Genomic DNA, 25622 nt, shown 5'->3' with positions numbered 1-25622 from the left:
CTGCGTTTGCAAGTTATTTCAAGCTTCTTTACGGCGGAGCTTGCCTTGGTTGTTTGCACGTCGAAGCTTTTCTTTGTGCGGCGCGCATGTGGATGTGCCGCGCCTCTCCTTTTGTCAACACACCGGATAAGGCCCGGTGAAGGTCTGCGAGGTTGACCGGTGGACGTGCAGCCCGCCAGCTGCGTAACAGTTGGCCCACTGCGCCGCCATCGTCCAGCACGCCCTGGCCTGAGCCGGCCTCAACTCATCACCTGTACGGTATTCCGGGACGCCTCAGGTAGGCCTGATAGTCGGAGGTCCTCAGGTAAGTGAGGTGCCTAAAGATGGACGGAAAGATATTTTTAAAAACAGTGCTATCTTATGGTCATGTCACAGAGTGATACTTTACCTAACGGCCCACTAGTTTTCTTTGAATTCCATTCTCTAAGTAAAAGATTTTGTTTCAGTGGCGCCCTTCTTGGTGAAATTGTCGCTCTGTACAACCATTTTAGAATATAAGTGGTGTTGGCATAAACTTTAAGAATAAATTTTGTGAAAACAGTGTATTTTTTTTTTATTATTAAAAGTGATGGGATTTTGTGTGAATTGTTTGTGTTTATGTTGCATCCTAGGTTAAGTTGTGTCTGTTTGTCTTAGTATAAGTAAAGTTATAGGCCTCCTATTAGAGACCTAACTTATATACTTATTTTCTGCAATAAGATTAAATCCAAATTGAAGGCCTACATGGTTTATTCTAGGGCTTATTGATATTTTACTACTACATTTATGTTTTCTTTATTTTTTTTAACCTTGTTTATATAAATTACAGGTTAAAACCAATTTAGAACATTATTTGATGCTTACTAGCAATTATTATTACCAGTATTGTGTTTTTTTTGTAAATTTTGGACTTATAATAATTTACCAACAATAAAATTTTCTTAACATATTTAATTAAAAAAAAAAACAATTTCACATTTAAAAACAATTATAACATATTACTTTCTAGTTATTTTTTTTTTACATTTACAACAGGACATTGAGTGGAAATTGATATTAAGTAACTTAGTTTCATCATCATCTTGACAGGTTGTGCCGCTGCTTGGCAAACATTTTGCTTATTTGTTTTTGGAAATAATTTTATAGAACTGTCTGTCAATAACAACTTTATTGAGAAATATATAGTAGTACACTTGCTTTACAATCTTTATATAATTACAACAATATATTTACGTGACAATAAACATTTAATATATTTAAAACATAACCTCAAACAAAATTAATTAAAAAACACTGTTGTTTCTTTTATTGTTTTGAAAATTATTTACAGGGATAGACTGAGAATTGATGTTGTGTGATAATTACACTTATTTGGTTTATATTATATGAAAATTTTGTACATATTTTAGAAATTAAGTTTTGGAGGCAGACGGGTACATTTTGAAACATAAATTTACTTCAGTTTACTTCAAACCACTTTTCAATCTTAAAATTATAACTCTGAAACACAACCATGGATATCCAAACTGTTTATTTACATTCACTGCTCCGTGATGAATTAATATATGAAGTGAGTATTCGTGCAGAAGCACCGGCTGATACTGTTCTCAATTTGAAGAAACAGCTTAGGGAGTTGATCACTGGTTTCTCTCCGGATGAAATAATGGACGATGAACGAAAACCACAGGCAGAATTCCCAATCATCACCGAAAAGCTGAAGGAGCTGCAGGCAAAACTTGATTTAGCAGTGAAGTCTAGGGACCGTCATCACCTTATGCGTGCTAGGGCTTTATATAATCATCTTCATCACCGTCTTGAGCGTGTAGTATGCACGGAGTCTGTCGATAGGGACATAAAATTGAAGCTGAATAAAAATCTTATAGCTTGCGGTCACTCATTGGAGAAATTGTTGTCAACAAAAAACGTCATCGACCCAGAAGAGGAAAACAGGGGAAAAGGGACAGATGGTTCAACAATTAATTTAATGAAGTGGAACATTAAGTTCGACGGCCGTATGAGTCCACATACGTTCTTGCAATCGATAGGTGAACGCGCCTCAGCGTTCGGAGTTAGTGACAATGTACTTTTCAGGTCCGCCTTTTGTTTCTTTTCGGACCAAGGTCTTCTATGGTTCAGAGGTGTTAAGGAGCAGGTATCGTCTTGGCAGGAATTAAGTGAGCTTTTAGTCCAAGAATTCGCACCCGTTGATTTTGATTATCGTTTGCTGGGGGAGATTAGAGCTCGCACCCAAGGACAGGAATGTACCGCGACGTGCTTGATTTTGTCAACAAATGCCGTATTTGTTCCGCTTATAAGCACAGGACCAAACTCACTCCTGGGATCATGGGTCAGCCTAAGCAATGCTATAGGCCGTTTCAAGCTGTATCCGTAGATTTGGTAGGACCTCTTCCACGATCACGTTCGGGTTACATGCACCTTTTAGTAGTAACATGCTGTTTTTCAAAGTACACCATGTTATTTCCACTTCGTCGAGCGACTAGTGCTGCAGTAGCTAAAAACTTTGAGAATTATGTGCTTCTAGCTCACGGGATTCCTGAAACCGTAATTACCGACAATGGGGTTCAATTCACGGGATCAGAATTCAGTGGCCTTCTCAAGAAGTACAATATTCCACGAGTTCACTACGGGCCTAGGTATACGCCACAGATTAACATGGTGGAAAGGTACAACAAAACAGTCATGACAGCTGTTTCGTCTTATGTAGCTGACGATCATAGGGCATGGGATGTTAATTTATTTAAGGTGCAATTTGCAATAAATAGTGCAGTGAACGAAACGACTGGTTTCAGCCCATTCTTTTTGGTCCATGGCCGGGAACCGATTATTAACGGTTCCTTTTATAAAAACGACGATAGGGAATACGAGGTCTCTATGCCAAGGGACGAGTATGCGGGTGAATTTGGGGTCCTTCAGGATATCTTTAATAAGGTTCGGGTTAATATCGAGAAGGCTCACACGACGAACGCGAAGTACTACAACCTGCGACGCCGTAACGTTAATACTTTGCGCGAAGGTCAAGTAGTGTGGCGGAAAACGTACGTACAGAGTGACGCCGCTAATTTTAAAGCCTCGAAACTTGCCCCGAAGTACGAGCAGTGCGTAGTCAAAAAAGTTTTATCACCCTTGGTGTACGAATTAGTTTCATTTAGTGGCAAGAACTTAGGTTCTTGGCATATAAAAGATTTAAAAATTTAATTTCCAAATTGCCCTGTGTTCCCCTAGTCATATTTTTTTTAAAAAACATTTTACCGGCTTGGATCTTTGTTTTTGGCTCAATTTCTAAATTTACATTTACAAAGAAAGCTACAGTATTTTTCTTTTTCATAATTAGCTTTCATAACATTTTTTATTAATAAAAATATTGGTGTGTTTACTTGTGTCATTAGGACCTAGTAACAACCTACTTGTAACTGTCACGTTTTTTTTAAGTAGTCTTTTGATTTTTAAAATCACTAGATTTACTAAGATTTTATAAATGTTTTATGTTTAATGTTTTTTGATTTTAGTGTGTTTATGTGTGCGCTGATAAAGGCCCATGCACACTAGCGTCTGCAACGCAGCGTTTTTATGAACGCCCACTTAAGCGTTTCATATTTTTATGTTTTTTGTTTAGGCGGTTATAGCCAAATATTTAGTATAGTTTTTTATTTTTCATGTTGCTCGTGACAACATTTTTTAGGCTTTATGGTAGCCATTTGTTAGGAATTAATTTTTAGATAGGGAACCTTATTAGGTTACTCTTTGTTTATTTTTTTTTCTCTTTCGACGGAGCGGGTAGTGACTCCTTAAATAAGCCTCTAACAACTGTTGTTTTGTTTTTTTTTGTCTTTGTCTTTAGAATTGGGGTATCGAGTGACACTAAGATAGTCGTCAGCTCATCAGGGGTATGAATGTGGGTGACACCCAGTGAAATGGATACTGGGTGCTACTTTATGAAAGAAGTGAAAGGTGATCAATGAATGGTGAAGAATAACAGGTCGGGGTAATTGTTGTGCTTGGGGTTGTGCTGTTTATATGTTTGAGTTGTGCTTCGTTACGTTTTTTTTATAAATTGTTTAGTTGTCTTTTGTGGCAGATTTTTTTTAAATCGTTAAAATTTAGACTGGTTGTGCGCTCCAGGCTCTATGGCTGAGGGCAGCCGTGTTTCTCACCCAGTTCGAAACCTCTCGTGGTAGGGGGGTATTGTAACGAAGCATTTCGGACCAACGAGCCTTGTAGCGACATCTTGTGGTTTCTGACGATATATCGTAGTTTTTATATTTTACCCGCAGGACATCACAGATGGCGCTGCAGGGTTATCGATGGGCCCGAACATTTTAATAATTTTCTTTTCGTTTTTTTAAATTTGGTATATTTAATTATCTGCAACATTTATTGAAATTATAATTATATTGTTTAAATTTTGGGATCAAACAAGTCGATCGATTGTTGTCGTTGATTCGGCGAATTTATGGTTTGGTAGATTTTTTCTAGTTTGGCAACTTTGTTCGTGGTTCTTGTGTCAGACTGACAGCTGGCTGAGCTGAGAGACAGGTTATGGAAAGTGGGGACGTCGCGAGAGCGCCGGAGACTCCACTGCCGTAACAATAATGTGGGCAAATTAAAAGCCACGATTTATCGGCGACATCAAGAGCCGATGTCTCGATTTAAATAAACAACTTAACCGAGATGGTGAGTCCTCGCAATTCTTCGTGCATATTTTTGCACCAACTTTGTGATAACCTCGAGGTCCTTGTTTTCAGCAACATCATTGAAATCCCATCGCCTAAGGTCCAGTGGGTGGGTTTAGGTTTCATCCGAGCGATGCCCAACTATCCCGGATGAACCTGTAAGTTATTTTCTTTGTTTTACACTCGTGAGTTGCCTTGCCACGCTGTCAGCTGAACCACATGCTAATCATTGCCATTCCTTGTTGCAGATGGGGTTTTTTTTGTTTTCTTTAAAGTTTTAACGTTTTAATTTTCTAACGTTTTGCAAGTTTAATGGAAGAAGAAGTTTATGATTGGATCAGATGATTTCAACAATGTTTTGTGAATGAAGATTCCTACTGTTTTCTTCTGCGTTTGCAAGTTATTTCAAGCTTCTTTACGGCGGAGCTTGCCTTGGTTGTTTGCACGTCGAAGCTTTTCTTTGTGCGGCGCGCATGTGGATGTGCCGCGCCTCTCCTTTTGTCAACACACCGGATAAGGCCCGGTGAAGGTCTGCGAGGTTGACCGGTGGACGTGCAGCCCGCCAGCTGCGTAACAGTTGGCCCACTGCGCCGCCATCGTCCAGCACGCCCTGGCCTGAGCCGGCCTCAACTCATCACCTGTACGGTATTCCGGGACGCCTCAGGTAGGCCTGATAGTCGGAGGTCCTCAGGTAAGTGAGGTGCCTACAGGTGTACGGACAGTGTTTTAAACATAGTGATATCCCATGGTTGTAATGGAGTGACAATTAACCTGACGGACCAAAGCGCGACCTGTCTCCCTCCATAGGGTTTTTGACCTACCTATGGTTAATGAAATTTGTAGATTTAAAAATATACATTGTACAAATTCAAGGGAGTTTTCTTTGTCTCATGCTCACCGGTCTATAATACTAGCTGTGCCCTTCAGGTAAACACCACTTTATAAATTTCTGAAACATATCAGTATTTTAACACCATTTCCTATTTACCTACCTTTCCTATAGGTAGCAAAACTCTTTTGTTTCAGTCTAATTTGAGTGTTTTAGATTTTTCATACAAAAGGATTTTCCCGCTAATTCCCGTTCCCGTGGGAATTTCGGGAATTCCTTTCAATCAATCAATCAATCAATCCTTTCTTAGTGCACCTTTACGGTACCTAAGGTACCTGCATGCCAAATTTCAAACGTCTAATTTGTGTGTTTTAGATTTTTCATACAAAAGGATTTTCCCGTTAATTCCCGTTCCCGTAGGAATTTTGCAATATCTTGTTGCAACTAAGCTTTAAGTTTACTAAGGTACCTGCATGTCAAATTTCAAACGTCTAACTTGAGTGGTTTAGATTTTTCATACAAAAGGATTTTCCCGTTAATTCCCGTTCCCGTGGGAATTTCGAGAATTCCTTTCTTAGTGCACCTCTACGGTACCCAAGGTACCTGCATGCCAAATTTCAAACGTCTAATTTGAGTGTTTTAGATTTTTCATACAAAAGGATTTTCCCGCTAATTCCCGTTCCCATGAGAATTTCGGGAATTCCTTTCTTAGTGCACCTCTACGGTACCTAAGGTACCTGCATGCCAAATTTCAAACGTCTAATTTGAGTGTTTTAGATTTTTCATACAAAAGGATTTTCCCGCTAATTCCCGTTCCCGTGGGAATTTCGGGAATTCCTTTCAATCAATCAATCAATCAATCCTTTCTTAGTGCACCTTTACGGTACCTAAGGTACCTGCATGCCAAATTTCAAACGTCTAATTTGTGTGTTTTAGATTTTTCATACAAAAGGATTTTCCCGCTAATTCCCGTTCCCGTGGGAATTTCGGGAATTCCTTTTTTAGTGCACCTCTACGGTACCTAAGGTACCTGCATGCCAAATTTCAAACGTCTAACTTGAGTGGTTTAGATTTTTAATACAAAAGTATTTTCCCGCTAATTCCCGTTCCCGTGGGATTTCCGGGAATTCCTTTCTTAGTGCACCTCTACGGTACCTAAGCTACGTCTCTTCCAAATTTCAAGTGCCTACGTTTAGCCGTTTAGGCTGTGCTTTGATATGTCAGTCAGTCAGTTTCTCCTTTTATATATTTAGATTACATATTTAGAAGATATTTCCGTCATACATGATTTCTATGTAACTTTAACCATTAAGGCTGCTCACGCGACGGAAGCTTAAAAAATAGAGTAACTTCTCCCGTTTTCCTAAAACTTCCCTTCACTACTCTGCTCCTATTGATTATAGCGTGATGAATAGTATACTATAACCTGCCCAGGAGTATGAAGAATAATTGTACCAAGTTTCATTAAAATCCGTCCAGTAGTTTTTGTTTCTATAAGGAACATACAGACAGACAGACAGACAGACAGACAGACAGACAAAAATTTTGCTGATTGCATTTTTGGCATCAGTATCGATCACTAATCACCCCCTGATAGTTATTTTGAAAATATATTTAATGTACAGAATTGACCTCTCTACAGATTTATTATAGTATAGAAGATATATTATTTTAATCTATAATAATTATCTTTGGATGTATTTCAATTAAATTACAAAATGAGATTTGCGCACTCTTACACTCGTGCGCAGTTTATTTGTCCACGCAAAAGTCACATATGTAAGCTCCTACGCCTGTATACGCTGTACATTTTTCATGCCACCAGTTTTTGCATCCGGAGCACTCGGTTTTTTTATTATATATTAAGTCGCACCCTCCACATATCCACTTTTTTATTTTGGGAGCATTCTTAGGCTTTTTAGGCGTCTTAAAATGTAATCGAGGTTTTTTTGGTTTTTTTGTTCTACTTCTATCGGAAATGTAAGGTCATGTCTTCCTGATTTGGTTGCAATTGAAGTTCTGAGCAACCTCTTTCTTAAAGTAGATACCGTCATTCCAAGAGATTTAGCAACCGATCTCTTACTTCACCTCCATTGACGCGTTTATGAGCTTCTTTTTTCTAATAACGAAAGTGGACAATTTTGTCGGTTAGTTTTTCTTTCTCTTCTGGCCATGCTGCAAGTCAATAAAAGTTTCATAAAAATTAGAAATGACTAAAATATCCACCGATGTGTAAGAGTACGCGCGCGCCATCTTACATACCCTCGTAGTGCGCACTCTTTCATTTTTTCTCAAATCGCAGTAATGACTTTACTAGCACCATCTCTGCGCAGCGATTTTAATTATTTCTTTCGAGCGGCAAGTTGACAGGTTAGGTTGTTTAATAATTGTAATCAAATACTTGTAGTGGGTTGTTTTTTGAAACAATCACACATTGAAATAGTTGATATTTAACATAAAAAGCATTAAAAAACTTCGGGCTTACCTGAGAGACACAGTTTTCACTCAATCGCGATTATTTTTGGGGAGCGTAAACCGGCATAGTAGGTGTTCAAAACATGATTGAAATTAGCAGCAAATATCTTTCAGTTTTTGCACAGACCCATATGCGCACTCTTATCGCCTGCGCACTCTTGCACCACCTTACCCTAACCTCGCTCCTCTAAATTTAGAGCTCCCTCCACATTGCTCTACGATGTTTATATCAGTTTAAAAGGCGACTTCACCGATCGGAACATTTCCTCCGCGCCGGCATAAAAGAATTTTCGAGAAATAACTGCTCCATTTGAATACCAACGATGTGTTCGGAAACGCTCTCTCAGGCTTCAAAGGCGATATCGGAGGTCTAGTAGTGTAGGGATTACTTACACGTTTACTGCATATTAGGAGCGAAACGTGTATGTACTTATTTATAGAACATTGAATAGATTTACGTCTATGGCGAGTTGTATAGTAGTATTTATTTATTTTTGTAGTGGAAGAATGTTTATTTATAAGCTAATGCATAGATTATTGTATCGACAAATAAAGTAAATAATCAATTCACCCTCAAGGCTTAAAACTATTTAATATTCTATAAATTAATACAAGTATTGCAAAAACTATGAAATGACATTGCGTTGACCAACCAATAATAATCTCAATTTCTAATTATCGCAATAATATACTTGCTGTACTAAGTACATATAAAATCAAATGGTTTAAAATTGAAAACAATGGCATTCATCCAAGAAAAGTAAGTACTTTTTGCTTGGAACGTTTTTTACGTCGCTGTAAATCTTCAAAGAAGAATAGGTTTTTGTCCCCTAGCAGAATGTTTGCGAACGCTCGGACTATTGAACTCGCAGTCCCAATGCAAAACGTTCCTTCAAGATTCCATTGAAAAATCAAAGTCGTCTTAAGCCATCTTATACGGCTTCAAAGTTTCCTTTAGTTTATTTACGATCAAAGTAATTGAAAGGTTGTTTACATCAAACTAAACCTTTACTTTTAAGATTGGGAAGCCTAAAAAGTGTTTGCTTGTTAATTTTAATGCCATTATCAAAATTCGCTGAGTTAGCCTTTTAGTGGAGAGTGCCCTTCTTAAAAAGGTCTATGGAGTGGAGGTACAAAGTTCAGCTCTCATGATAATCACTCCTGGCCCCACTTCAACTCTCCGCAAGATAAACGGGGCTGCTCATACTTTTTCTGCAATATAAGGTCAGAAGAAAAATGTTCATTTGACATTGTTAAGATATCTCGTGCTTTATTATTTGGGGCGCACTTGAAACATTGAAGGGTTTTTGGTTTAATCAGATAGGTTTTAAAAAGTATAACATTATTTTTTATAGAGGTAAAATGTACAAGAATATACTGAAATAATGAAATATTTATTTTGTTTACAAGCATTTTAATGTTCATTTCTTGTTGTCCGTACTTACTCGTTGAAAATCGAGAGGAAAGTCGAATAGCAATCGCACTCGGCCGATATTGAATTATTTATAAACAGCCTGAATGGGCCTGTACTGACACCTATTGACTGCTCGCTTACTTCTGACTGATGGCTCCCTTTGTGCAATATCTTCCTTATTCTCCGTAAATGATCTGTACTTCGAGAACGTTATTATAACGACCGTTAACAACAATGCGCTGCCTAAATCTAAAGTTTCATTTTACTTTTAAAATATATTATGGGAAATAAATCATTTAGCAATGTCGAATAAATACAAATATATTCTTTATAAATGTATCCATTTAATAAATATACTTCCACTGACAATAATAAATAATAATAAAAACACTTTATTGCACACAAAGAACATTGGCGAGAAAATATTAAAAAAAAAGTTTGCGTCCAGAAATGCGACATTTACTAATCTTCATGAAATAATTTTGGTAAATTTTTCAATATATCGTAATAAATAGTAAAACCCGGGTATGAAATTTATATTTAATTTCTGTCCTAGGGTTTCTCGTGCGTTTATTTTAAGACTAAAATATTTAAGAACACATATAGACTCATTTTAGTTATTTTTGTTGAATAGACGCTGTAATTCGGACTTAAATAAAAACTTGTATGGGCGCTCGCCATTGTTTTTTACAAAACATTTACAGGATAAACTGACATTGTTTTTACTTGCACAAACAGGTAAGTACTGAGAATTTACCTTAAACTATACAAAAGCCGAAGTTGCTTGCAGGCTATGTACAAAGCGTAGCGGTTGTACCGTTAGGCAAATTCGAGTAACGTTTCGAAAGCTCTATTCGGCAGAAACAATTCATCTTCCGCGCGCTGCATGCTGAAAAAATCCGTTCCTTGCTCGAATACGAAAGCAATCTAGCAAAAACGTGTGAATGGAGGCAGGTGTTTTTCATATTTTTTCTTCGGCCTGCAGGGTATGCGCGCTAAACTGAGTTCAAGCGCGCAGATAAGCGTGGCTTATTCCGACGCATCCTTGAGTTATCTACTTCACTAAACAACGGATACGTGGCATTTTCTAGAGAATATGTACTTTTAAGATCCCTGAGATAAGGTAGGTACTATACGATGTACCCAGAATCTTTCGTAACCAAACAAGTATCTTGAAAGTATAATAACATGATTCCTACAGAAGTCACTTCTTGATTTTAAATTACATAAATATCGGATTCGACCGACACGTTCCATTCCTGGAGCAGTGGCTGAAACGATAAAAACTCGCAGCAAACCGATACACAATCCGCCCCTGGATATTTGCATATCTACTCCGCAAACAAATCTAGCGCACCGTAGCTCTATGATCGAACGAACCACAAAATTCAATTACGTGGCAGACAAAATAAAAACGTCCCAGACCGTCCGTATCGTTGATTTGTTTTCACTGTTGCGTCATATTCTGCCCTACACTCATGTTGCCAGTTTAGCTAGATCTCTTATAACTCCGACCGTGTTATTTTGTAACGGTAAAGTAAAGGAGACCAAAGCTCATAATTGCCTGGTCACGCGGTATGAAATAGCCGCACGACATGCGACATGACACTTTATTGTTCCGATTTCATGAAGTTTAATTAAACATCCTCTCTAGATGACACTGAAGATAGGTCGCTGATGGTTTGTTGTTTGATTGACTGGAGGAAATTAAAGGAACACGTACGCAGTACTTACTTATTACATTTTAGGTTGTGTGATATTAATTTGAATCCTTTTGACGACTGATTTTGACGCCGTGTACCTGCCTACACAACAAAATAAGCTTCTATATGAATGTTGTATGAAAGTATTCGAGGTGTATGTAGCTGTTTGGTCAAGGTTTTATCGAGGAAAGTGTTCTCGTCGTAAATTAGACCTCTGCCGCAGCAGAAGGTACGATCCGTGAAAATGTTTTCCCCTGGATGCATCGTGAATTTTGTACGGGATAAAACGTTTCTACAGTGCTCTGCCATTGTGAAATATGTCAAGAAAATAATGGCGCGCAACTTTCGTAGAAGCGGCTGTTTGGTGAGATAATGTCTAGAGATAAACGCTGAACGTTGGGAATGTTAGGTACCGTGACGGACGTTCTCTTCTGTCGTAATTTGAAATTTGCATTCACTTGAAGGCAACCTTGTGTTTCATACCCGCACCAGGTTTCACAGTCAGCTTGCCTGTTCCTGTTGCAGTGTGATCTAAGAATAATAATGATTTTGTGTAGTTTAGAAACATGTCGAAATGTAGTGTAAATGTCTACAATAATTAATGAATTGGGTATACAGAAAATAGGTATCAAGAGAAAATTATCCGCTAGTTTTGGAATACAACGTTCACATTAGACATTTTTGTCTCTAGTCGTTATATATTTTAGGTATTCTTTTTGTTGAACAAAAATATGAGTACTTAATAAGCAGTGATATTCTAAGCTGAGAAGGCTTGAAACTTTTGACTTGTTAGGCGCTATTAATGAACGCGTAAGTTCCACGGCGCCGCGCCGTACTGTTTCAAGAGGGAAATGAATTAATTCTATTTTACACAAGAGCGCTCTAGAACAGTGCCGGTTTCTTAAAGCAGGAGAAATACCCCGTGAAATTAACTTCAGGATTCAGTTCGCACTGGACACCTCAGGTACGGAAGACAAATGGCTCAAGGGGCAACGATTGCAGCGTACTTACACAGCCTTAACTCGCTATTAGGTAATTGAACTGTGTTTTTGGATGACTCTCCTTTTTAAGTTTGTGCTTGCGCAATGATAATTATTGTAATCGCATCTCCTACTACAAGCTTTACTCTGGTATAAGATATTAATAATTGTAATTTAAAAAAAACTTTTATTTTCATCCCAAAAGGAAGCTACTTACAAATATACTAGGTTATCTACAATACCAATATAACTAATGTAACTACCAACAATAGTACTTCGTAAGTATATGTAAAATTCTTCATAAAAACTAGAATAAACATTTATCTTAAACCATACAGTTTTTCTCTTTTCTGTGTAAAAAAAAAAGTTAAACTTTAAATCCAAACAGTAAGTAGTAGAGTAGAGACACCTTGTCTCGGTGAATACTTTACGTCGTCGCCGGCGCGCGTTCATAAAAAAGACAATTTCGCTTATTGCCGCAATCTGTTACACATGCTTGCACGGTTATGTCTGCAGCCCTCATAAACGACAAACTAAACCATAATTTATTGCACAAATTTAGGGTCAAACGCAATACTCATAAATTGCTTTAGTATATTATTGTTAGCGCACTTGTGATAAGGACAAGAAATTTTGTACGGTGAAATAATGCTTATTAGGTTTACTAACTTTATTTACGAAGTTGCTTTGTCAAAGTTGAATAAATTATAAATAGAAGTACCCTGATTCTTAAAATTTTTCGTATAATTATCTTCATACTACCAGTTGTAAATCAAAATAAAACTCAAGAGAGTAAATGACAGTGGAAATAAGTATATTTCTAATTGTTCGTCGTGTAGTAGTTTACAGTAAGTTATCTGCGTGTTGTTCCGCTCGCTAACGACCAAGTTAGACATGAGAAATGTCGGTATCGCTTAGAAAAATATGAGCTGAACTTTTGAAAGTCTGAAAACATAGCTCTTCTTTTATTCATGTTCTGACATGTGGCGTTCTCTGCTGTGTACAAGGCTTTCTTCTCTAACAAAATAAATAACATTTGCTTCAACTTTAGGTCCTTTGAGAGGCTCCTCCTGTATGTATGTTTTATGAATGAGCTCCGATGCACTCGCTATTCTTATATTTTATTTTTATTGATGTCCTTTTCAATATTTGTCTTGATATGATTCTCGTTACCATGTTAACCACTTATTTGATCCTTTTTGTTTTTCCATTGGAAACCCAATTTCGGGAATTCCTATTTAAGAGTATTGCAATAAAATTAAGAATACCAATACAAGATCTGATTCTATTTAAAGCACTATCTTTATTCTGAGGCAGATTCTAAGAACGTTTTAAGATCATCCCCTCCAAAGCGTCACGTAGGCCGTTCCCTTTATCAGGAAAAACTGTATCTGTCCCTGTCGCACATGGAAAAATTTCACGCGTTTTCCAACGCGCCGCATCGTTTTCATTCCATTCTCAACGACGAAAAATAATCTTTATTTCCTTAGGAGAGAAAGCCAACATTGGGTACGTATGAACTTTGAATATCTTACGTTACGTATCTAAGCTGGTACGCCTTGCAGGCCGGAAAATCTGTGGAAAACGTAAGATCCGGGAACGTAGGTTGTAATATGGGCATTATTGTTGAGGAAGAAGGCTTGATTTTGCGAGAGTCAGGTTGCGGATTTGTGATGTTTTGTGGTAGGGGTTGGTGGGAAACTTGAAAGGTAGGCAAACAGAGTACCGGCGAGTGAAGCGGGTTTCAGTCGGTCCGCGCACGTGCCGGCGTGAGGACGGCTTCGGAGCCACAGCTTACCTCTCGCGTCCACAACTTTACGATAACTTTCGAACTTTAACACGAAACATATCTTTCTCCAAACAATATCGCTTATTTTGAATCTAAACTACAAAATGCTTAAAAAAGTTACATAATTTAATATTTGAGACTATTTAAATGAATGATGTTATAGAAAAGGTGTTTGAAGACTAATTTACTTATAGAAGAAAAAATATTCCAAGTACGTATGTTATCTTATTCTTCTCCAATTAATACTTATTTATCTAGGTTATTTCAGGTTGATATCTACCAGTCCATCAATAATACCACCCAATCAATAAAAATATACTCATTGTTACACGCGTAAAGGTGAAACAAATATGTAGATTATTCAAGTTAATTATACTGTAATTAACCAACTTCATTTTAGTTCCAAATTTATTTACAGTAGAAATCAAGGAGGTGTAATTACGTGTCTGAACACTAAAATTATTTTACTAACCAATAGAAGACATCATGAAAAATATACACTTACTTAATTCTTTTAATTGCGGTCTATAAATTAAAGTAACCATAGGTTAATGTAATATGAATAAGTATTGAAGAATACTTGTGATTCTTTCCACCTTATTGGGGATTACAGTCGCGAATTAATGTGTTTATCCATAACTCAAACTCAAAAGAATACTTAAAAATACTTAATATACCTACTTAATAGTTATATATTCCATATAAAACTGTTTTAATAATAAAGCACTAGCAGTTTAAATAAATCATATTAGGCTTATAGAGACCTGTAAAGTGTAATTAGCTCATAGTAGTATAATATTAAACAAGTCTCTAGCCGACACAAACAAAATTATTTTTGAAATCCGTACAAAGCGTTCATAACTAATCCAATTTTATTTTAGCAGCGAAATCACAAAACGGGGCTTGCATAAATTTAAACAAGCAGCGAGCGAGTGCACAATCCCCTCTGGGAAATAATATTCGGACAAATGAAAATTTCAACCGATGCATTTGGATTCACCGACGCCGCTCCAGGTTTTAATTCCCTTGACGGTTGCGAATCGGCGATGTTTTTTCATTAAAACGCATTCAATACGACGACGTAGCTTTGAAAAGCGGACCTTTTCAAAATATTTTCCATGACATTCCACTCAGCGCTGCGCTCGTCCCATTCACCGTTATTTGTATAAACTTTTAAATCGGGTCTTTTTATGTCACCGTAAAACTGGCCGTGCAAATATCCAGTGATAATATTATCGCGTGTCGCTATGCAAATTTTATAACACACACAGGGATCGGATAAAATTGGCGTCAATCTGAATTAATAATGTAATTCCGCGTTTTAAACAAAATTCACTGCGTCCCACAGAGGAGTGGACTAAATTAAATCACCGTATACAAACTCCTCTGTATTTTTTGTCCTTCAAGTTATTTTGTGTTATTACCAGAATTCTAGCCATAAAAAAGATTTTACAAAAAATTTAAAGCGTTATAAAATATGGAATATGTTTCAACAATATAAATCTTGACAATAACATCCCGTAACCCGACCATTTCCAGGTCAAATAAATCACTCATCACTGTTCAATATTTCACTCCACATACGAGCCTTTAAAATTCACATTTAGTTTCACTGCAGTTTACTGCACACAATATTAGTACAATGTGTTAGTAAATATGACTTACTAATAATGTATCCACGTGGGTATTATAATAGTATTGTATTTAATTTTACAAATGATGATAACATTTGCTATTGGGATGAAAAGGACGTCTCTGCAACACTTCTGTTTGTATTTATTAGCGATGGCCGATAAGCTGTTACCGGACACCAGAACCCATCTTAGGACTTCAATGTCCACTGTAGCTGCAAGTTGTCTCCAGATATCTTATGGCTCTGGTCACCACGTTAATTCTCATGTACTGTAGCTTGATCCAACCCCGAAAATATTTGTTTTAGATTCGTGCTCATGAAATTGACATGAATTTGAATGAATGATTTTTTTTTAAATGAATTTGAATTTGACATTATTATAAACTATTTTGGCAATTGGCAACAATATTTGTCAACAAATTCCATAAGTCCAGTTATTTGTAAGTTTGTTTTGTATATGTCCATTTAATTTGCGTGATCTTTACTACATTACTCACTGATCAAGTAGTAAGGTACCGTCAGAGATCGATCGATCGAAGAGAAACCTATTTGATTCAAATCTGCACCATACTGAAGAAGTCCTTAGTTGTGAACGGAGACTACTGCCTTTTTAGTACTCGACTTCAAAAACCTTTACTTTCCAACACAAAGGTTGTTAACCCGTATCCAAATAAGCCCTGGAATAAATTTTATCTTTGTAAATCAAAACTAAAGCGTACCTAGTTACCTTGTGATCATCATGTATAGCTAATCCTTAATTACGCATTTTATTTCCAACCAGCGTTCCGCCTGCTACTTTATTAATATTGTTTTTCAACACATCGTAAAGTAGGTCTTGTTACACCAGTTTTAAGTACATTAGATACCCTTTTAAATACGCGTGTCTTTTTAATAGCACTAGTGTGATAATACTACTGCTCTCAGTTGGGGAGGTGCTCGATGTAATCAAACTTCAGCAATTATCTTGAATAATCTTATATTTTGTAAATTAATGTTAACTGTCCAGCTATTCGTTCCAGAATGCCGCAACCGACCAAAATTCCCGCCTCCGACTTTTTAAAAAAGGCGGGAAAAACGTTCCTCTTCGAAAATAAGAAATCAAAAGTCAAACAAAAGAAATGAACTGCCAGTGTCAAAATACCAATAATAAAGTCGTGACACAAATTCACGACTTTATTCCGGCTGTTATTAATTATTTAAATAATCATAAAATAAATATACGGACCCTAACACTAGTAATTTTTATCATAGTTTATAAATTTTTACCAATAATCCCTGGAACGAAATAATGATGTTGATTGTGAATAAATGAATTGTTATAATTTAAATATGATAGATGTCATTTTATGAAAATATTTCGTTGGCACTATGCATACATAATTGTATACAAATTCGTACATTTTTGTAATTTTTATAGTTTTTTCCTCACAAATGAACAACGTTGCAATTTTCGCGTGAGCATTGGTCGTTACACTCTCGTCATATGAATCCAACCACCACTGTTATGAATGATATAGCTCAATCGCATCATAATGTTATCATAATATTAATGTTTTCAGCCACATTTAAGAAATATTTTATTATTAAACATTACTCTAATCGCTTTGCAAACTGATTCTTAAATCGTTCAACTTTGTCTATTGATAATTAATGTATTTTTTTCAATAACGAGTTCGAATATCTAAATATTGTAAATACCTACTTTTTGTTCCAAAAATCAAATTACCTCGTCTATCGCTAACGCGTCTATCGTTATGTAGTTATCCTGAAAATAATGATAATAATTATTGCTTACGGAAAATAATTGTCCCGATTCTTTATGTAAAATATGACTGATATGAATCACGATGACTAGTTTGCGGCGTATAATAACTGTCTGTTAACTTGTTTATATTATTTACCGTCGTCACTACCTAATGTTGATTTTGAAATTGAAATTATTTTATGGTTCAATCATATTTTCCTTTTAACAAATCTTACCAACCTTACTAAAACTTATACGCATACATAAGTATGTATGCGTATAAGTTAAGTAAGTACTTACATAAACTAACGCCTGCTTTATAATTCCGTGAAGAGACTTGCAATCACTTTTGATACGAAGATCCAAAATAGATATGACAATCTTATGATGATAATCAGCCATTATATTGTCCATGATATTAGAAATTACACAATCCTTCTTTATTTCGCTACATAACAGACTACATACACACACACACACATACATAGAGGTCATACACATAACCCTTCTTTTGCTTCACCGCAGTCGGGTAAATCAACGTTCGAAATTCTCTTTCACTAAACTTCTTTTACACGACAAAAATACGCATAGTAGACATGTTATTGAAATGATTACCATCTTTAGTGCTGTTATACAATTGTCAGAATAGACAGCTATGTAGACAATGAGGTATTTGGAAAACAACAAAAGTTGTTCGACAATATTGTTCGGCAACTGATAATGGAAATTTGATATGTCGCGCCCCATATTGTAACTGTGAATTTCTAGCGACATTTAAATAACCGTGAAGCGGCCACCCTCACGCGAAGTTGTCGTTAACCCTTCACTAATGGAGAAGTGAGGGTGCCCACGACCAAACCACTCAAACGCACAACAAATGTCACCTAAAGAAGTGTAATTAACAAGCCCATTGTATGATTAAAGACACAGGTGTGATAATTACTGAAACTTTCTGAACATCATACTTGTCTCATTATAAATAGATTTTAGATTTATCATTTGCGTTGTTAACGATAAAAAATAATGCACTCACTATAAATATTCTCTTATCCTTTGTAATTAATTAATTTTGTTTTTGTTTCAGATATATCGTAACAATGAAGCGTAAAATAAGTCGTCATTCTGCACACATGCAGTACGTTGTATCTTTATAGATTGCATAAGAAATATAAAATGAAAAAGCTAAAGGAGAAGGGATGTGTAAACTCTGTGGTGTAATGAAAAAATTTCCAATGTCGGGCCCAGAAGCGAGCGTTTCTTAGACAATGCACAGCCTCCTTGAAGCGGCTATAGCGTCGGCTGTACTACAAATATTATTGTCATTTACAGGTAAGTTTCAGTACCAATTTAGCACTAAATTTAAATCAAGTCAATACACTTAATTGTGACTGTAGAATTGGCAACTTTAAATTAATAAAAAAAAACTACCGCTTTGCTTAAGTACTTATGTCAAAATTAGTAATGTGAGAAAGTGTGACTACACTTTCTACATAACTAACACACTAAGTAACTAACTACATAAGAAATTTGTTATAAATGTATAAGTAGGTAAATCGAAAATGACTAGTTTTTAAGTTTGTATTTATGACGTAATGTTATATTAATATTTACAATATTCAAAAATATATTTATTCAATAAGTAAATCTATAACAGGAAATTATCTGAAAAAACCAAAACAAGCAAGGTGCAAGGTTGTAATTACTATTTTATCGCAGCTTACTTTCCTCTACCTGTGACTAAGCACCAAGTGAAATATTCCTCCATGAAATAAAAGAAAACGGTCTCTATGAAGCGGAAAATAAAATGTATTTTCAGTCTCCTATATTAAGTAACAGTTTTAAAAATGGCTGCATTTAATGTTATTGTAACACGATTTTGTTGGAAACCGTTTTAAATTAGATAGTCAAAATAGGTAAGGTTTACGGGCGGGAGATTTTCTAGCTGCAAAGAATTTTAGCGAAAGAATATTGTGTGGCGGGCGTGTAAGCAGCAAGTTTATGAAGGCAGGACAATATTGTGTAGTGCCACAAGACGGGCGCCTAGCGTCTCGGCGGCGGGCGGCGGCGCGGGCGCGTTGAAGACGGCCGCCAGAAGGCAGGAAGCAGCTGCGTGGGTCGCGTGCTGTTTGCCAATTTATCACTAAGCTGATTATATATAGGCTCGTTCCTGTGACGTGCTTTATGACCTTGTTTGCTCTCCTCCCATTGTTTCACACTCCTTTATTTACACACCTTTTAAATCGAAGACAAAAGGTGTCGGAAAATTTTTCCGTCAATAACACCCGAACTAGCATTGTTTGCGGAGAAATATTTGTTTCTCGCTATCTATTGAATTTGTGCAATGTTTCGAAGTTATTGGTTATTGGCTCTTTTATAAACGTTACTTTATTGTCGAGCAATTAATTTTGTTAAATCTTCGACGGAAATTCTTTTATATATATAGTTATACAAGCATATCAGAAGCTTTCAAAAGCGAGGCTGGGTGATAATGGAGTGTACAGGTTGATTCGTAATATAATTAGTGGATGCGAGTGCTGCATGCATCGCTTTACAAAAACAATTATTAAAACAAGTTATATTTCCATGACGGTTTTTGTGAGAGAGCTCTCGTCTGGGTATGTAATCGTGGCATATATAATAAGTGGGTATAAAAATAAATTGTATAAAGTAAAGAGCAGTGGGAGAGGCGCACCGCAAATTGTGTTCCGAGTGTCGTGCTCGGGGTTCGGGGCGCAGGTGCCGGCCACTGTAAGCCCGCCGCCGCCGACAAATCCGCATGCGACTTTAATTTAACTTCGCCTCACTGAATATTCTCCATACACCAAAATTTAATTTATGACATCTAGCGCAATTATAACAGACCGCTGTTTTCCAGTTAACTATTTCAAGAAATAAATCTGTACCGACTAACAGTACTGAACTTAACTTTAGTGTTCAAGTATTGTCCCAAGATTATACCTCTACAAATAGACACATCCATATGCATTGGTAACCTTTTTAATGATTATTATTTTTGACAATAAAATAGGTACTATATTTTTCATGATTCTTGTCGAACAATCAGTAAATAAAAACATAGCTCTAATGGAGGTCTTATAAAATAATACTGGAGCACATATTCTACGTTGTAATTCGTGGACTCAACCGAAATAATCAGCGATAAAGATACTTTACTGGAACAAATGCAATAGTGCAAAATTTGCATAGGAGTGCGCTGGTGCGGCCGGTGTGCGATACCGTTTGAATACGTAACAGGCTGCATCAATGTACCGCCGTGAAAACACTGTTTCATAAGCCGCCGGCATATTTCCTGGTATCTCTACCACTGAACAGCGGAATGAGATACAAAACCCAAACTAAATTACACAGGTAACAAGGTAATTTTAGAACAACGAACCCTCTTTTTGTCGACCTTCGACCCGTTGAACCTAACCTGTTATTTTCAGTAGCAATGTTACGCCGTAGCAAATGCTACGGCCTCGTGTACCGGAAAAAATGAACGTAGATTGAAGGACTTTACAGGCTACACACACAAAAACAATATAGATAGCGTTGTACAGATTTGACGTTATAATTAACTATTTTCTCATTACTTGAGTGCATTGAGTAATTATCCAAAAATTCAAAAATATAATGGCAGAAGCACATATAAAAAAAATCAAGTTAAACATTATGCTAAGTACCCTTTTATTTCGATCAGTATGATACTGGGTGGAAGATGTAATTGTGCCTGGGTGTAATAAAAAAGGTTATCATTTATACCTAAATATAAAGATAAAAGATGCATATGTCTGTTATCCATGACAAAGAAAAATCTTAACAGCGCCATCTATCCATATTGTATTTGAGGAACGTAGCCTGGGAATTTGCTTATTCTATAACAAAAGGTTTTTTGATTTTAGACCTTTGTTTATACGAACAATTACTTTTTATGTAAGTAACCATTAAAGTATAGAGAGGTACTACAGGAATATAAAAAGCCACGTGTAAAATAACGCTATCAAAAACAGAAATATTTCATAGATATATTTACACTCGCAAAATGAACAAAATTCGTTTCACAAAAGTGAATACCCATACAAGATCACTTCTTACTTCACAACGTACATTATTGTTCAGACCCTATTTCCTTTATTTTCCTAATAATGGCTCAATAAGTGCCCAAAGTATGCTTCAATGGATAACCAATAATCCTACAATACAGGCCCAATAATTTTGTTAAGGACCAGCGCTTATGTATACATCGAAACAATTTAATATAATTCGGTGTTTAATTAACAGCTTCGCCTTTTAACTTGTAATGCAGGCCGTAATTATTTAGGTCTACTAATTTGCGCCCGATTTCGCCATAGGCGGATTTTAGTTTGTAAACTTACTTTATATTTTATATAATATTATTTTTGAGACGTATTTATTGAGATTACAGTATTATATATTTTAGGTAAAGTTCGGAGATGAAAATGATTCGGATCATATCTGATTTAATACGTTACCAATTAAACGTAATTATCGAGTAAATACAAACAAATCCCCGGAGCAAAAGTAATATGGACATATATAAAATTTGCTACTTAATTAAGCCATTTCATTAGATACCCAACACGGTGTTCTAGGAAAAAAAAACTTCATCGGTTTCCTGGATGGTGTCACATCGAATTTAGTGTGACGTCACATAGTCTATATAACTAAGTGATTGAAAAACTAGGCGGGAACAGACGTACTAACATACATACATAATAAACGAACGCAATCTTCCTTTTTGCTTTGTCGTAGTTGGGTAAAAATATACCAGATGCTGACGACTATTAAATATTGAAACCTTGAGGCGATCAATAATAATAATTATTATAATTGAATCTAAAGTATCGTATAAATTTATTTATTTATTTATTTCAAAAATTAAGTACAGACTTCCTGAGTCAATCTATCGAAACATCGTTAGGTAATCTATAGCCTAGTTAATAATGTGCGTACTTTATGTAAGTAAGTTACCCGTAAAGCATCATTGTTCGGGTTCAATGTTCAAAGTTATTGCCGAAGGCTCTCAGGTGGAACTTCAAGTTCCCGACTAACCCGTATATCATAACTATAAGCGACTACAGATTTATTGAAACTTGCGGAAATCTGTTACTGTATATGAATGACTAAGAGATAATTGCGTTTACATTTCGAGTAGCATTTCCCTTGAACTGAGTTAGTCGTACAACACGAAAGACAGTAAAAAATAAAGATAAAAATCGGGGGCGCGATTAAAATTACTCGCGCCAACGAAGCTTTTGTTGTCGGCGCTGAGTGCGACGCTTTCAGTGCAGGCTTGCACAAATGCACACGCCACGCAAAGAACAACCAATGCACCGTGAAATTGCCTATTTTCCACGTGATTTTATTTATTTATTTCATACACCGATGACATTTCCATTCGTTCTATTACGGCCCACTGCGTCGGAAAATCGCTCGCGTAGTCGACAGCCGAATCTGCTCTTTAAAACGTTAGCTAATTACGTATATATAGTATAGATAATTATACTATGTGGGAAGCCTATCTATAGAGCTTAATGTAATTAGTTATAAATTTAAATAAGACGAGTTCTGGAAGATTGAAAGTTTAAGTATGAGTTTATAGGACGCGTGGAGCCGGCGCGACGCAGGGCGACGCGGCGCCGCGGTGAGCGGTCTCGTTTGGAATGCATACGCAGACAGAGATATATCATTTGGCTCACTCAAAACGGAAACTGATTCATTTCCGATGCATGGTTGCAGCTCTTTGTGGAGTTCGTCGGCTGCGAATTGCTCACGTTTTCAACATTTGATTGCGACATCAATACCCTTTTAATATAATAGTGCACTGTGTTATTTGTCCGCTTTCATATTTAAATGTTTGTTGCTTTTGGAGTTAAAGTGTTTCAAAACTGTTTGATAGTTTGTTGCATTTTACTTGGTTTAAATATAGAATTAAGAAAAGTGGCTCACGGTATGGTTATGTTAGGTTAGTTGGGTAACAGATGGAACGGTTAGCGTAGGTAAGTCAAGGAATTCTATTCTTTTCCTAGAATTCATGTAATATTCAGTCCTTGTTTTATTAAGATTATCCATTCAGGCGAAACAATTTTCTCGCTTTGTGCAATATCTGAATGCATTCAGTTGATCCGTGTATATTCTAATTCCTTATTTCCCCTGGGCTGCTGACTCGCCGGGGCTGCACAGACTGTCTTGAGCGCCCTACACGTAGCCATAGCGTCTGCAAAATGCAACAATGCATAAGAATTCAATCGTACCCGCGCTCCGAACAGAATATATCCTACAGAATACAAACGAACACTCATAATATACTTGATTTGTAGTACTCTATTTCAACCCAAGGAGATTACAAATTTCGATCGGCAATTAAAGCTTTATTCAATGCTACACAATTAATGCCCATTAAGTAAAACTCCATGCACTTTAAAAGTGCTTCCGAATTATTTTCCTTTATGAATATAAAATTATTGCAGTGTTATTTGCTTTGCAGGCATAAGAGGCATTTTTTTAAAATCTTCGTGCAATGTGAATGTGGCAAAGATGTATTTGAAACATAGAATGCAAAGGCATCCAAAACTACCGATAACTAAAGATTAGATGCGATATAAGCAATTTGGGAATTCGGTATTTCACAGATTTGATACAATGTGCGCTGCCGCAGGTGTTGTTTTCGCCGGCAAAGTTAGCTTAAGCCGCACTGAGCTGTTGTTAGCGTTACATGCAGACCTGCTCACTTAATGTTATCCCTCAGCCTAAGTTCCCAGGCAATTGTTGCTTAACTGCTTTCTCATCAGCAACAAACACAAATATGTGAGCAAACTTTTTCATAACTTACTACAAAATATAATATAATAATAACATTTGAAGAGATTAAAGTAGCTGCCCTGCTAAAAGCCATTCTCCAGTAATAACTGAAATAACCGTATAAAAAAACATTTGTAATAAAATATGAAAGCCAATAGACAGGATCTGTCGATACAGTGCAACGTTCCATATAAATAAGCGTATTCGAGACTGAAGTTTGTTGAGTAGCATTAAAAGATTAAAAGTCGACAGTTCGCTCAAGCCGTATCGAATCGAAGCCGAGAGCGATCCGGTTCAGTTGTAACATATATTTGCTATGCAGGCGGCGGCGGCGCGTCCGCGGGAACTTCGCCTGGCGAATGCAAAAATTTAAATTAAAAGCATAAATCAGGCGTGTATCGAGTAAGTTTCGAGATTGGTGGGTATTTCCACTCCGCGTCGGGATTATGTATTTCCGCTGTTGTTCCTTGTTTATTGACTTTACGGCGACGAAGTTGGGTCCTAGGTTACAGTAACACCGGCTCCCCTAATAACTACACTTTCGATTTATAAATGTGTAGCAGTTTGCCTAAATATTGCTTTATGCTTTTTTTTAGTTTCATACGTTATTTTAATGATGATAAGGACGGATTTAGTCGGTAATGCAAATGTAATCGCTAAAAATAAAAGTCATAAAAACCGTGTTATAAAGTCGCTTCTCTAATGAAGTAAATATCTCGCTACTCCTCACGATCCGATACTTCACAAGTAATTATGAGTAAGAATCTGTAGGTGCTTGGAAATATTCTAAGTAACATAATTCCATAATCTTAATTAAGAGGAGTGAAGAAGGCTGAGATTGGAAATTTCAATCTGCTGCAAATCTGACTCTTCAACAGGCCCGTATCGTGGCCGAGTCGAAATAATTACGGCTTTGCTTAAAAATACCTTTCAAAAATTTTGCTTCACTGGCAATTTCAGTATTGGTTTTTTTTGTTTCAATAAACTTTTGTTTTCTTTAATCTAATTTGGTACTTATTAATATTCTATTAATATACATCCTACAAATTTAGTGTAACCATAACACATATTAATTGTCTATGATGTCCGAACATCGACCGGGGTCATCGACCTTTGTTAATCATAATAGTTATGAATGCATAGTAATATTACGAGTAGTGCTCATAATGTTAATCGTGCAGACTTAATTAGAATTGTGTGATTGCAGCCGTGAGTGGCGTCAGCTGGGAAGAATGGTGGACGTACGACGGCATTTCAGGTGAGACCGTTCATTCATTACATATACTTGCTAAACCTGTACATTATAAACTGGAGAATCTGGAGTCTAGTTACATTCGTGGTTAGGATACGATCGGGAATATAAATCGGATTGAGCTCCACATCGGTTGCGGCTATTGACACATAATAATAACTACTTACATGTTTGGTCAGGGTTTGTCAAAGAGCAATGGAGCGCAGCATACTAGGTGTAAAGTGAATTGATCGAGTTAAAAACACTGTGCTGCGCTGAAAAACCGGTATAGCTGACGTTGGCAAGAATACCGCCAGGCTAAAGTGGGACTG

The 25622-nt window shown here is 36.5% G+C and overlaps 1 protein-coding gene across 3 annotated transcripts in view; it reads left to right on the top strand.

The window, feature by feature from the left end:
- LOC126366527 (carbonic anhydrase-related protein 10) overlaps positions 1–25622 on the top strand; it is a 58943-nt gene that overhangs the window by 15212 nt on the left and 18109 nt on the right. The window contains exons 1-3 of one of the 3 annotated variants that reach the window (XM_050009670.1): positions 13834–14071; positions 18322–18566; positions 25267–25317. In XM_050009670.1, coding sequence (XP_049865627.1) covers positions 18503–18566; positions 25267–25317 — 115 coding nt within the window. In that variant the 5' untranslated portion in view covers positions 13834–14071; positions 18322–18502. Of the gene's footprint in view, positions 1–13833; positions 14072–18084; positions 18168–18321; positions 18567–25266; positions 25318–25622 lie in introns of those variants that run through there. The other 2 variants (XM_050009672.1, XM_050009671.1) reach the window with 2 other exon arrangements.

The sequence above is a fragment of the Pectinophora gossypiella genome, chromosome 4, assembly GCF_024362695.1.
Source record: "Pectinophora gossypiella chromosome 4, ilPecGoss1.1, whole genome shotgun sequence".
In the NCBI taxonomy this organism is placed as follows: domain Eukaryota; kingdom Metazoa; phylum Arthropoda; class Insecta; order Lepidoptera; family Gelechiidae; genus Pectinophora; species Pectinophora gossypiella.
The sequence above is the reverse complement of the archived record's forward strand: the minus strand, read 5'-3'. Positions and strand labels throughout refer to the sequence as shown.